Source organism: Cricetulus griseus (assembly GCF_003668045.3).
Source record: "Cricetulus griseus strain 17A/GY chromosome 1 unlocalized genomic scaffold, alternate assembly CriGri-PICRH-1.0 chr1_1, whole genome shotgun sequence".
NCBI lineage: Eukaryota > Metazoa > Chordata > Mammalia > Rodentia > Cricetidae > Cricetulus > Cricetulus griseus.
The window spans coordinates 240964243-240976688 of record NW_023276807.1 but is presented as its reverse complement, the minus strand read 5'-3'; the positions used below and the strand labels follow the sequence as shown (position 1 = coordinate 240976688).

Below are 12446 nucleotides of genomic sequence, written 5' to 3'. Positions count from 1 at the left end.
AGAAACAAAGGAACTAACAGAAGTTATGGCCCAATTGGGCTTAACAGGTATCTATATAACATTTCATCAAAATACAAAAGAATATACCTTTTTCTCAGCAATATATGGAACCTTCTCTAAAATCAACCACATACATGGCAACATAGCAAACCTCAACAGGTATAAAAAAATTAAAATAACCCCCTGTATCTTATCAGACCACAATGCTTTAAAGTTAGAACTCAACAACAACACAAATTGCAGAAAACTTACAAAACTCATGGAAATTGAATAATGCCCAACTGCACCATCCCTGGGTCCAGGAAGAAATAAAAAAAGAAAGTAAAGACTTCCTAGATATCAATGAGAATGAGGAAATAACATACCCAAACTTAGTTAGGGGACACTTTGAAAGCAGTGCTAAGAGGAAAGTTCATAGCACTAAGTGCCCACATGAAGAAATTGGAGAATAGTCACACTAGAGAACAGCTCAACTGAAAGCTCTAGAACACAAAGAAGCCAATGCATAAGAGATCGGAAAAACTCTACCAGGGAACTCCTACAGCTGATAAACACCTTCAGCAAAGTGGCAGGATACAAGATTAACTGAAAAAAAAAATCAGTAGCCCTATTATATACAGATGATAAATGCTCGGAGAAACATCACCCTCGGAGAAACAACATAAAATGCCTTGGGGTGATGCTAACCAAAAAAGTGAAAGACCTGTATCTTGAGAATTTTGAGTCTTTAAAGAAAGAAATTAAAGAAGATACCAGAAAATGAAAGGATCTCCCATGTTATTAGATAGGTAGGATCAACATAGTGAAAATGCAACCTTGCCAAAATCGACAGATTCAATGCAATCCCCAGCAAAACCCCAGCACAAAGGGGAGTTGAGTTAAGGGAAGAACAGAAGAGAGCAAGGTAAGAAATGATACAACAGAGGGAGACATTATAGGTTTAAAGAGAAATCAGGCACTAGGGAAATGTCTGGAGAGCTACAAAGATGACACCAACTAACAATCTAAGAAACAGAGGAGAGGCTATCTTAAATGCCCTCTCCTGATAATGAGACTGATGACTAATTCATAAGACATTGTATAGCCTTCATCCAGCAGCTGGTGGAAGTAGAAGCAGACACCCACAGCTAAACCTTGAACTGAACTGGAATCCAGTTGCAGAGAAGGAGGACTGATGAGCAAAGAGGTTCACACCAGGCTGGTGAAACCCACAGAAACAGCTGACCTCAACAAGGGAGAGCTCTTGATCCCCAGACTGATAGCTGGGACACCAGCATGGGACTGATCAGAACCCCTGAATGTGGGTGTCAGTGAGGAGACCTTGGAAATCTATGGGACCTCTTGTAGTGGATCAGTACTTATCCCTAGCATAGGAATGGACTTTGGGAGCCCCTCCCACATGGAGTGATAGATATTGCCTGAGCCTAGACACAAGGGGGTTGGCCTAGGCCCTATCCCAAAGAGTAAGACAGACTTTGAAGACCCCCTCCATGGAAGGCCTTGGGAGCAAAGGGGTATGGGATAGGTAGGGTGTTAATTGGTGGGGATAACAGGAGGAGGTGAGGGAAAGGGACCTGGGATTGACATGTAAAATAATTTTCTAATTAAAATAATAAAAAAAATCACAATTCTTCACAGACCTTGAAAGAACAATTCTCAACTTTATATGGAAAAACAAAAGACCCAGGATAGCCAAAACAACATTGTATAATAAAAGAACGTCCAGAGGCATAGCCATCCCGACTTCAAGCTCTATTATAGAACTATAGTCCTGAAAAACAGCTTGGAGTTGGTACAAAAATAGGTAGGTAGACCAATGGAATCAAATTGAAAATCCTGATGTTAAACCACACACCTATGAACACCTGATTTTTGACAAAGAAGCTAAAATTATACAATGGAAAAAACAAGCATCTTCAGCAAATGGTGCTGGCATAATTGGATGCTGGCGTGTAAAAGACTGCAGATAGATCCATATCTATCACCATGCACAAAACTTAAAAGTCCAAATGGATCAAAGACCTCAACATAAATCCAGCCACACTGAACCTCTTAGAAGAGAAGGTAGGTGTTACCCTGGAACAAATTGGTACAGATTGGTACAGGAGACCGCTTCCTGAATATAACACCAGTAGATAAATGGGACCTCCTGAAACTGAGAAGCTTCTGTAAGGCAAAGGACACAGTCAGCAAGACAAAAAGGCACTCCACAGACTGGGAAAAGATATTCACCAACCCCACATCTGACAGAGGGCTGATCTCCAAAATATACAAAGAACTCAAGAAGGTAGTCTCCAAAGCACCAAATAATCCAATTAAAAAGTGGGGTACAGAATTAAATAGAGAATTCTCAATATAGGAATCTAAAATGGCTGAAAGACGCATAAGAAAGTGCTCAACATCCTTAGCCATCAGGGAAATGCAAATCAAAACAACTCTGAGATACCATCTTACTCCTGTCAGAATGGCTAAAATCAAAAACACCAATGGCAGTTTATGCTGGAGAGGATGTGGAGAAAGGGGAACACTCCTCCACTGCTGGTGGGAGTGCCAACTTGTAAAGTCACTTGGGAAATCAGTATGGAGGTTCCTCAGGATAATGGGAATTAATCTACCAGGAGATCCAGCAATTCCACTCTTAGGCACATACCCAAAGGATGCACATTCATACAATAAAGACATCTGTTCAACCATGTTCATAGCAGACAGGCTAACATAGAAGAGCCAGCAAACAGTAGCTCTTCACCTCTCCCTCCATTCTGCCAACTCTAGACCCCCAGTCTCATCTCCAGCTCTGTAGGAGACAAGGTTGCAGCCTTCCTCTCCTCTCCCCCACATTCAGTGGATCACACATATCCAAAATTCCCTCCCCCCTACTGGTTGCTTTTTGTCAGCCTCCAACTCCAGTAGGCATTCCCAGAGAACTTTCAGGCCATACAGGCCAGGGGAGGAAGTAGGCTAATTAGAGATTTTACCTCTCCCTCCCACTCCTCCAAATCCAGTCTCCAGGTCTCATCCCCAGCTCCGTAGCAGAGCACCTATTGCAGTCTCCCCTTCCTCTCTGCTCTCATCCCCAGCAGATCACACAGACCACTATTAAGAACTGGACTAACATTTAAAAGCTTTAAGAATCAGCACTTAGGGACAGCATAGCTTGGAGGGTTATATCATAGGTCAGCCATTCACTAGTTCTATAACCTTAGGCAAGATACTTAACTTTTCTGAGTCTTATCTTAAAATCAATAAATATACAAATAAATAATGTACTTCAAAACTTAATGTATGTAAAATACATAGTTTCTGTCTTTAGTAAGCTCTCAGTAAATATTAGCTATCATTATTATGACATTATAAATATTATAGTTATGCAAATAAGCTCATATATGGCCATTCAGGAAACACCTGTGACTTGGATGAGAAGCTTGTGTCTATTTACACATTCTCATTGCCACAAACACCCACCATTACCTAGAATATTAACTTTAATTTTCTGCTTTTATTGTAAGTAGGGTAGGACGAGTACTTCATTAAAAACTTGATTGAGATGCTATAAAGGGGAAAATTCAGAAACGTTTGAAAATAAGTCATACTCTAATGCTGTTTTACACTTAAAATATGAACACTTTATATAAAAACCCTTACATTCTACAATTGTTAGAAACTAAAAACCCTTAGCAGTCCTATCACCCACAACCAAAATGCTTCTGTTCTTCACTCAGGGGCTACAGTCTACTTTGGGATTTGCAGTATTTTACAGCACCTTTCCAAGTCAGTGAGCATAGCTGCCTCAGTCCGCTCAGTGCTGCAGATTTTATCCCTTTACTCTGACATATATATACATTTTTTTTTACTATAAAAGCTTTGAATAGCGCTCATTTTGGAAATATAATTTGCTCTTTATTGTTTTAACTAAAATATAATTACATAAACTTCCCCATTCCCTTTCTTCCCTCCAACCACTCCTATGTACCCCTACCCCCCCACTCAAATTCATGGCATCTTTCTTTAATTTTTCATACAGACATACAGTCATACATACAAACTAAGCAGATTTTTTTATGTATTTAGGAATATACATATATAGTGTTTTCATTCGCTACATCAATTTAGGGATACTGGAATATACAGCATATATATACATAAATTATATGTATGTCTGTGTATATAAACATATGTATATGTGTTATACACACTCAGATACATACAAAAATTAAAAGAAAAGGAGATTATAGGGAATACTTTTACACCTTAACCAAGCTGAAGGTGGAGTCTGTCTGGGTCTTACTCAGAACTGTTTCTCCAGTGTTTCACAACCATAGACTGGAGTCACTCAGTAGATATTTGCCCAAAGACTTACTGAAAACATTGGAAATGAAACAAAGCCCCAAGTCTAAGTTACTTGTTTAATGCTTTCATCTCTGCCAAGCTAAGGGTAAAAGAGAAAATTCCATCCTCTCTTCTGCCCTCTGAAGGTGAGATGAACATTAAAACATGACAGAAGATTTAGACTAAATAACAGCAAGATATAAACCAAATTCTTGCAATTCAAAGTCAACACATGACAATAAAATACAAAACTACCTTAAGGACAAGAACATCAAAGTAGATTGACAAAATGAAATTCAAAACGAAGTCCGAGTATGGTCTGATAACACTGCCCTAGACAATCCCGGACCAGCTCAGCAGGTTACTGAGCAGAATAGCTTCAACAATTTTTGTATAGCAAACACAAATCATTAAAGATACTTATTACAAGAGAAGATTGCATAGTCCCTCGAAGACTGGGAGGGGGATAAGAACCCCTGAACAAAGAGGAAGCACGGGGGTGGGGGTGGGGTGGAGAGGAAGGAGGTGGGAGAACAAGAGGACTGAGACAGGGGAGGAATAGAGGAGGGCAAGAAAGGAGATGCCTTAATAGAGGGAGACAGTACAGGTTTGGAGAGAGGTCTGACACGGGCAATGCTAGGGGATCCACAGGGATGACCTCAACTAAGAATCCAAGCAGTGGTGGAGAAGATGCCATTGATGCCCTTCCCCTAAAATGAGATTGATGTCTACCTTGGTTACCATTCCTAGAGCCTTCATCCAGTAGCTGTTCGAAGCAGAAACAGGCACCCACAGCCAAGCACTGAACCATATTCCTGGAATCCAGTTATGGAGAGGGAAAGATAGTGCTGCAGAAACCCGCAAAAACAGTTGCCCTGACCTAGTGAGAGCATGGAAACCCTAGTCATAAAACTGGGGAAACAAGCCAATGTGGGGGCCAGCTAGGAGGCCAGGGCAGTCTACGGGACCTCTAACAGTGGAGCCAGTCTTTAACACTAGAGCACAAACGGACTTTGGGAGCCCATTTCCTATGGAGGAATACTATTGCAGTCTAGATACAGCAAGGAGGGCCTAGGCCCTTCCCCAAATGATATGACAGACTTTGAAGGTCCCTGGTGGAGGGCCTCACTATCCCTGGGGATGAGTTGGGGGATGAGTTGGGGGATGAGTTGGGGGGTGGGTTGGGGGGTTATTGGTGGAGAACTTGGGAGGATGGAGGGCGAGGGAATGGAGGGATGGATATATAAATATTAGTAATTAAAGAATTTAAGTAAAAAAGATACCTATTACAGAAGATAGAGTTAACTGAGTCTATGTAAGAATACACCACAGCAGAAGCACAATACACTGGATCAGGCATATATATTATATAACACACACACACACACACACACACACACACACACACACACACACACACACACACACACGAGACAGAGAGAGTCTGTCTACACATCTTTGATGCCTTAATCTCAAGTAGCTTTTTTTGGTAGTACAAATTAGGAAATTTTGTATAAATCTTTAAAGTACTGAGTACATTTTATGAGGATCCTAAGATCCTACTCTAAAAATACACCAGTTTAAACTTAATATACCTTGTTTCCTCTATTAAAAGTGTCTCTTCTATAAATGTATTTTCTATGATTCTGATAGATTGTAAAGCATAAGGTCAGAAACTATCAGTCCTACCAAAGATACAAATACAAGTTATTATTAACTCATCACATATATCTGATACATAAAACAATAAAATCTTTTAAAAATATTGTATGGGGGATCAACAGTTAAGAATGTCTGTTGTAAAAGACAAACATGATATGTACTCACTCATATGTGGATTTTAGACATACAGTAAGGGATTACCATCCTACAATCCACACTGCCAGAGAAACTAGTAAACAAGGAAGACCCTAAAAGAGACAAACTTTGTCCCCTGGAGAAGGGGAAAGGGTCACCATCCCCTGAGCAAATTGAGAACATGGGAAGAGGGGGGATGAAGCTACGAGAGTGAGAAGGAAAGAAAAGGAAGGATGCAGAGGTCATGAGGAAGCAGAAATTTTGAGTCAGGTGTAGATTAGAAGAAAGGACATATGACAGGTAGTATTTTAGTTGGGGGGGTGGTAGAAGAGGGAGGGAGAAGGGAACTGGGATCGTCATGTAATTCAATCTTGTTTGTAATTCAAATTTATAAAAAAATAAAAAAAAAAGAATGCCTGTCGTTTTTCCAGAAGACTCAGTACCCACCCTCCTGTAACCATCATACACAGGATCCCATGCCTTCCTCTGGTCTTTGCAGGCACACACACAGCATTCCTGTAAACACATATACATACACACGCATAAAATAAAAATAACAAAGTAAATCATAAAAGTATTTCAGACTCCACGGGAAGAAATAATCCACCAACCTAAACCCATATGTGATGGTTACTTTAGGTTGCAAATTGCTGAATTAAGAAAAACAGGGGATTTGAGGTACACCTTTAGGTGAACCTATGAGGGTATCTCTAGAGATTAACTGAGGGGAAGACCCACCATGCTCGGGGGCAGCTCCATCCTAAGGCTGTGGTCTACACTGCATGAAAGGAAAAGGGAAAAGGTGAGCGGGGCACCAGCATTCCCCAGTCTCTCCCTGTTCTGAGCAGCCCAGATATGAGCACACTGCCCAACACTGCTGCTCTTGCTGCCATGCCTTCCCTGTCACAATGATCACTTATAGACTATGACACAAAATGGCCTTCCTCCCATGACCGGCTTCTTGTCAGGCATTGGGTCACAGAAAGGAGAAAACTAATGTCACGTACTATAAAACATCCATGCTAGACTGAATACACTGCTCAGGACAACTCTCTTCAAAATATTTCACTCCATTGGCTATATAGCATTTCATCTATGGTATTCCCTAGCTCGTGTTCTAAATCCACCACTTCACCACTTTTATGAGAATGGAATCAGCAGTGTGCAGGACTCTGCTTGAACACCTTACAAAAAGCTGGCCATTAAATTTTCACACACACACACACACACACACCCACACACACACACATACAAACACACACACACCAAAAAAAAAAAAAAAAAAAAAATGTGAGCTAGTTTTTAAATTGCTGATAGCCCAAAATCAGACATGGTGGGAGTACTTACCACATTATCAGCAAAATAAAAAAGTCAGGTCTCCCTGGCTGCTCTGGGACTTCTCTGAGAGCCAGTGGTGAACCATCTGAAAGAACACTACCCTTCTCTCAGCAGTTTCTTCACAGGCCTCCTACTCACAGGAGTTGCTCGATGCCCTTTGCTGGCTTTTCCACCTTGACTTGATCTCTAAATTCAACTGCTTGGTTGACCTCACACTTTGATCTTATGAACTTACTATGTGTTAAAGTTGAACTTAATTGCTCTTTCCTCCCAAAATAAATAGCTGCTCAGAATAGCACCGGGAAAAAGAAAATATCCAAAATCCCAGTTCTTTAGTTCTTTCTTTGTGAGACATTTTCTCTCTTCAAGCATGTTTCTATGTCATGGAAATCATACCATCATTTAGTGCTGGTGGGCCTTTAGCACGGTTCCAAAAACACAGCAGTTCTCAGTAAATACCATCCATCATTTTTTTATAGAGAAGAAAATCTTGGAAGAGTAAACTAAATGTGAAAGAAAAGCCTGTATTTTTAGCACTCTGAGAAAATAAATGCATATTTAATAAAATATCAAAGAAAAGTAATTATATATTATACCACGAAATAAAATGATGTACACATTTAGTGAGATATTTTATTGACTAATGATTGCTGTGGGAGGTCCCAACTCACTGTGGGTGGTGCCACCACTGTGCAGGTGTTCAACAGGGTAATCTTCCTCAAGTAACAAATATTCAATTATTTGATATGTAACATCCATACAGAAAAATTTCAAAACTTCAGAAGGTACATATGGACCATTTTGAATTAAGAGCACAATGAATAGTATGCTTATGAAGCCACATTATGGAAGGAACTCACAGACCTCTACAATCTCTTTTCAGGGTATTTTATAGACTCTTAACATCTAAGTTCTTTCAGGGCTTGGCTGCTAGCAAATTCCAGAGATGTGTGTAGCTTACTGCTAGCTACATTACTAGTTTAAGAAAATAATTACATAGGTATTGCATATAAAATAATTAAGATTTCTACAATATGCAGGCTGGAAACCACAAGAAACTAGATGTTCTATTGTGTTATAAACACTCTGAGAAACAAGCTAAGGAGGGAAGCATTTATTTGGCTGACACTTCCAGGTCACAGTCCATCACTGACTGCAGATGGAGCTCAATTTCCAAGCACTTGCCAAGTATGGAGAAAGCCCTGGGTTCAGATGCCTGCTCTGAGAAAAGGTTTCCAAAGCTAATGCTAGAAGACATTTTCTAAGAAATGATCTGTTACTTCTGATAGAATATTTAAGCAGAAAATTGAAGAAATGATAACACATTTGGCTCTTCTAGAGGAATTACATAGGATATGAAAGTAAATGTATTACAAACCTGTATTATATTTCACACACACATCTTATACTTAAAGGAGGATGTTTTCTCAGTAAGTTTGAAACACTACATAGAATCTGACACATGGTCAATATTCCTCAAACAAAATCCTTGGGAATATTTGTATTTTATATTTCAGCATTATTACATGACTTGGGAGTGGTCTAAAAGTATAAATAAATATTCCAGTGCTTTGAGCATGCCTACATTTTGACTACTGTCTGCCATATAAGGTCAGACATGAAATCTTCAACATCACAGTACAATATCATAACTCAAAAGATGCATATTTTGTAATATTTTGAGTTTCACAATTTTGGTTTAGAATAGCATAACCAATAGGACACAAGAAGACCATCCAGAACCAAGTCAAATCTGTAAGGCATTTTCTTAACTAATGATATCAATGGGAAGGCCCAGCTCTCTGAGGATGGTGCCATCCCTGTGCAGGCTCCTTATAAAAGAAAGCATGGTGAGTGAACAAGCCAGTACACAGCATTCCTTTATACTTTTACTTCAGTTCCTGCCTCCAGGTTCAGACGTTGAGTTCCTGCCCTGATTTCCCTTGATAACAGATAGTAAACTCTAAGATTAAATAAACCTTTCTCTCCAAGTTGCTTGTGGTCATGGTATTTATCACATCACCAGAAACCAAATGAGGACACTTGCTAACCTAAATACGGACTTTGAGGAATCCTATAACTAAACAAGTTCCTGAGACAGCTTGAAGTAAAGTGAACTGAAACAAAACACAGATCTTAAGAAAAGCTCCATTATCCAATGATGTATAGGAATTGTGCGTGTGAGTGTTTGCATGTGTCTGTGTGTGTCTGTGCCTCTGTGTGTGGTGTGTTATGTATGTGTGCTACTGGAAACTGAACTCAGGACCTCACGCATAATGAACAAATACTAACTACCAAGTGAAGCTCCACACTATACACCACTGAGTTAAGACTAGTCTTTATTATCTTCTATAAAGACCCAAACACCAATACTGCTATGAACTGAAGCCAAACCAAGGGATCATAACCCTCTTCAGAAGACCCCTATCCATGAAACGTTATGAAGACTATCCTGAAAAGCTTGCTAGATGCTTCTTGGGAAAAGGGCCAGCATTTCCTACCATCTGTGAAGATCTTATTTTAAAATCTAAGATGTCTGAAAACAATCTTGGGTACTAATTCCAGGTTTTAACTGCAATTAAAAGGAAACAATGAAATTGCAAAATTATATGAAAACCAGTTCAGTCACTTGTTTCCACTGTTCTTTCCCATAAGCCAAAGCTCACTTAAGAATATTGTCACTTAGTGGAAGGAAATTAACAAGAGAAAGAAAAACAGAACAGTACGTTAAAAAATTGAGAGCAACCACACATCAAGCTCTCCCCATCAGTCTTGCTGTCTTCACTGTTTCCATGAACACAGGACCAAAAGAACAGAGAAAACTTCTGTAAACATGACCTCTGTCTATGAACGTATTCATTTATTGTGCATCTGTTTACACCTACATGTGGAATCATGGATCTCTTGTCTATGGTTTCAACATCATTGGAGTCTGGGAGAGAAAGCTGCAGTGATGGACTCAGTGTCTACTCAGCCAGTATTAACAACAATGACAGTAAATCAACAGTGTTTTCCCATCGGCCTGATTAAGCATTGCCTAACCCATTCAAAACAACAAGACGGCCTTATGTTGTAATAAAGTTTCAGATAGAGGACTAAACAGTATTACAGACTACAAATATGCCTGAAAATGTACTGTCATTTATGAGACAAAACAAACAAAGGAGCTTAGAAATGTTTATTAAGCAGGATTTAATCATTTGCTTAGTGAATGTTATCATTTACTTAATATAAACTTTAAAATGAGCAAAAATAAGGGGACTTAGCAGAAGATTTATTACTGTGATAATATATGATCTGGCATACTTATAAACTACAATAATATTTCATTTCCATATGCCAAAGCACAGATGAGTTACATATTCAATTCAACTAAAAAGAAATAGAAAACCAAACTCATGATTTAGAGGAGACACCATAGGATGCGAATATGGGAGTCAGGGATAAGAGGCAAAACCACACTGCCTAAGTCCTGTCCTCATGCAACCTAAAGCCTGCTTGTACAAGCTGACAGCAGCCCCGGGAATAAGGAGCAAGAAAAAAGCACATTAGTCCTGCACCTGCAAAGAATGATTTCACAGCTCACAGCAAGTGAGCCTGTAAGAGGAACTTGACTCGGGGTTAGCTCACCACCCCACCCCAAAACCTTAGTTACAGACTGTGAAGTCATTTGTTACACAGTAGTGGAAAATTAAGCTAACAGTCTTCTAGTGGCAAACACTGCTCTCTTCTCTCCTATGTTACCCTTACAAACTGTCTATGTCAAACAGGACAATGTGTTTTCTATACATAATGCCTGTAATTTACAAAAATATAAAATCTAGCAATAAACCCTGGTTTTCATGAAATACAGACATTCAAATTTTATATTAAAAGCACTTTGAAAAACAAAAAGCATTTTGCTTCCATGTTTATTTGGTTGAACTGAAAAGTAAATCTGAAGGAAAACCAATTTTAATCTTTTCAAAACAACATTTGAAAACATTTACTATATTCTACACTTGCAGAGATAAATATCTAACGTGCTTTTCCTCCTCCCAGTATTTGAGTTCAGCATTACAGTCTATCATGTGAAGAAATATTATACCGTGAAAGCATACTCTCTTAGTAACATTTTCCTACAATATGTACATATAGAGAAAAAAGCAACAGGGACCAATTTCACAAATGATATACATGACGTAAGTTATGCCGTAGCAAGTTTCCCAGCACCACCCTCTGCTTACGTATCGGACTCTGCTGTCTACTAGAGCTGGGGGTGGAGTCGTTTTGTAGTATTACTCAACATGCAATGAGGCACAAAGTAAGCTGGCATTTGTTTTCAGAATATAACAATTAAAACTTTCTCCTGTGTTTTTTTCAAACGAAATTCACTATAAAAATTCTAAACAACCATTCTGAATAGAGATCATTTTGTGCAACTCCAAATGAGGTTAGTCTTTTTTAAAAAATTGGTACATTTTAAATCTATTTTAAGTTAGCCTACCTTCCACATTCAAAGTTCCCATTTTGGATTCCAAGAAATCAAATAATGTGCTTGGTGCTGATGGCCTTGCATTTCCTAGGTCCTCTTCATCTTCAGATCGTGTGCGGCCCCTGCCTTTCCCTCTACCTTAGGGTTAAAAGCACATACATACATATGTAATGTGTGAAAAGCAAAAGGATAAACCACACTAAAAATACAATCAGAAATCTCCTAAATTGTACATGCATTTCTTCTCACCATCTTCAGAGAACTCCATTTCTTGTCCAATATAAATGTTTTAAATAAGGCTACTTACTTAAGAGGCACCTCTACTCCTCAACACGATCTATCCACGATTTGCCAATCAACATGGGTATTAGGCTTGATATAAGTATCACTTTTTTAATTTAAAAATATTTCAACTTAAAATACATTTTTTCTACAAAGAAATAATGTTAAGTTACTCAAGCTCAGTGTAATTATAGCTGTGCCAGATAAAACTTTGTAAACACTGCTGTAA

General features: G+C 38.9%; 1 protein-coding gene across 6 annotated transcripts in view; it reads right to left on the bottom strand.

The window, feature by feature from the left end:
• Tdrd3 (tudor domain containing 3) overlaps window positions 1-12446 on the bottom strand; it is a 157170-nt gene that overhangs the window by 66142 nt on the left and 78582 nt on the right. For all 6 annotated transcript variants that reach the window (XM_027394022.2, XM_027394021.2, XM_027394023.2 and 3 more), the window contains one exon: window positions 11948-12073. In XM_027394022.2, the coding sequence (XP_027249823.1) occupies window positions 11948-12073 (126 nt within the window). The remainder of the gene's footprint in view (window positions 1-11947; window positions 12074-12446) is intronic.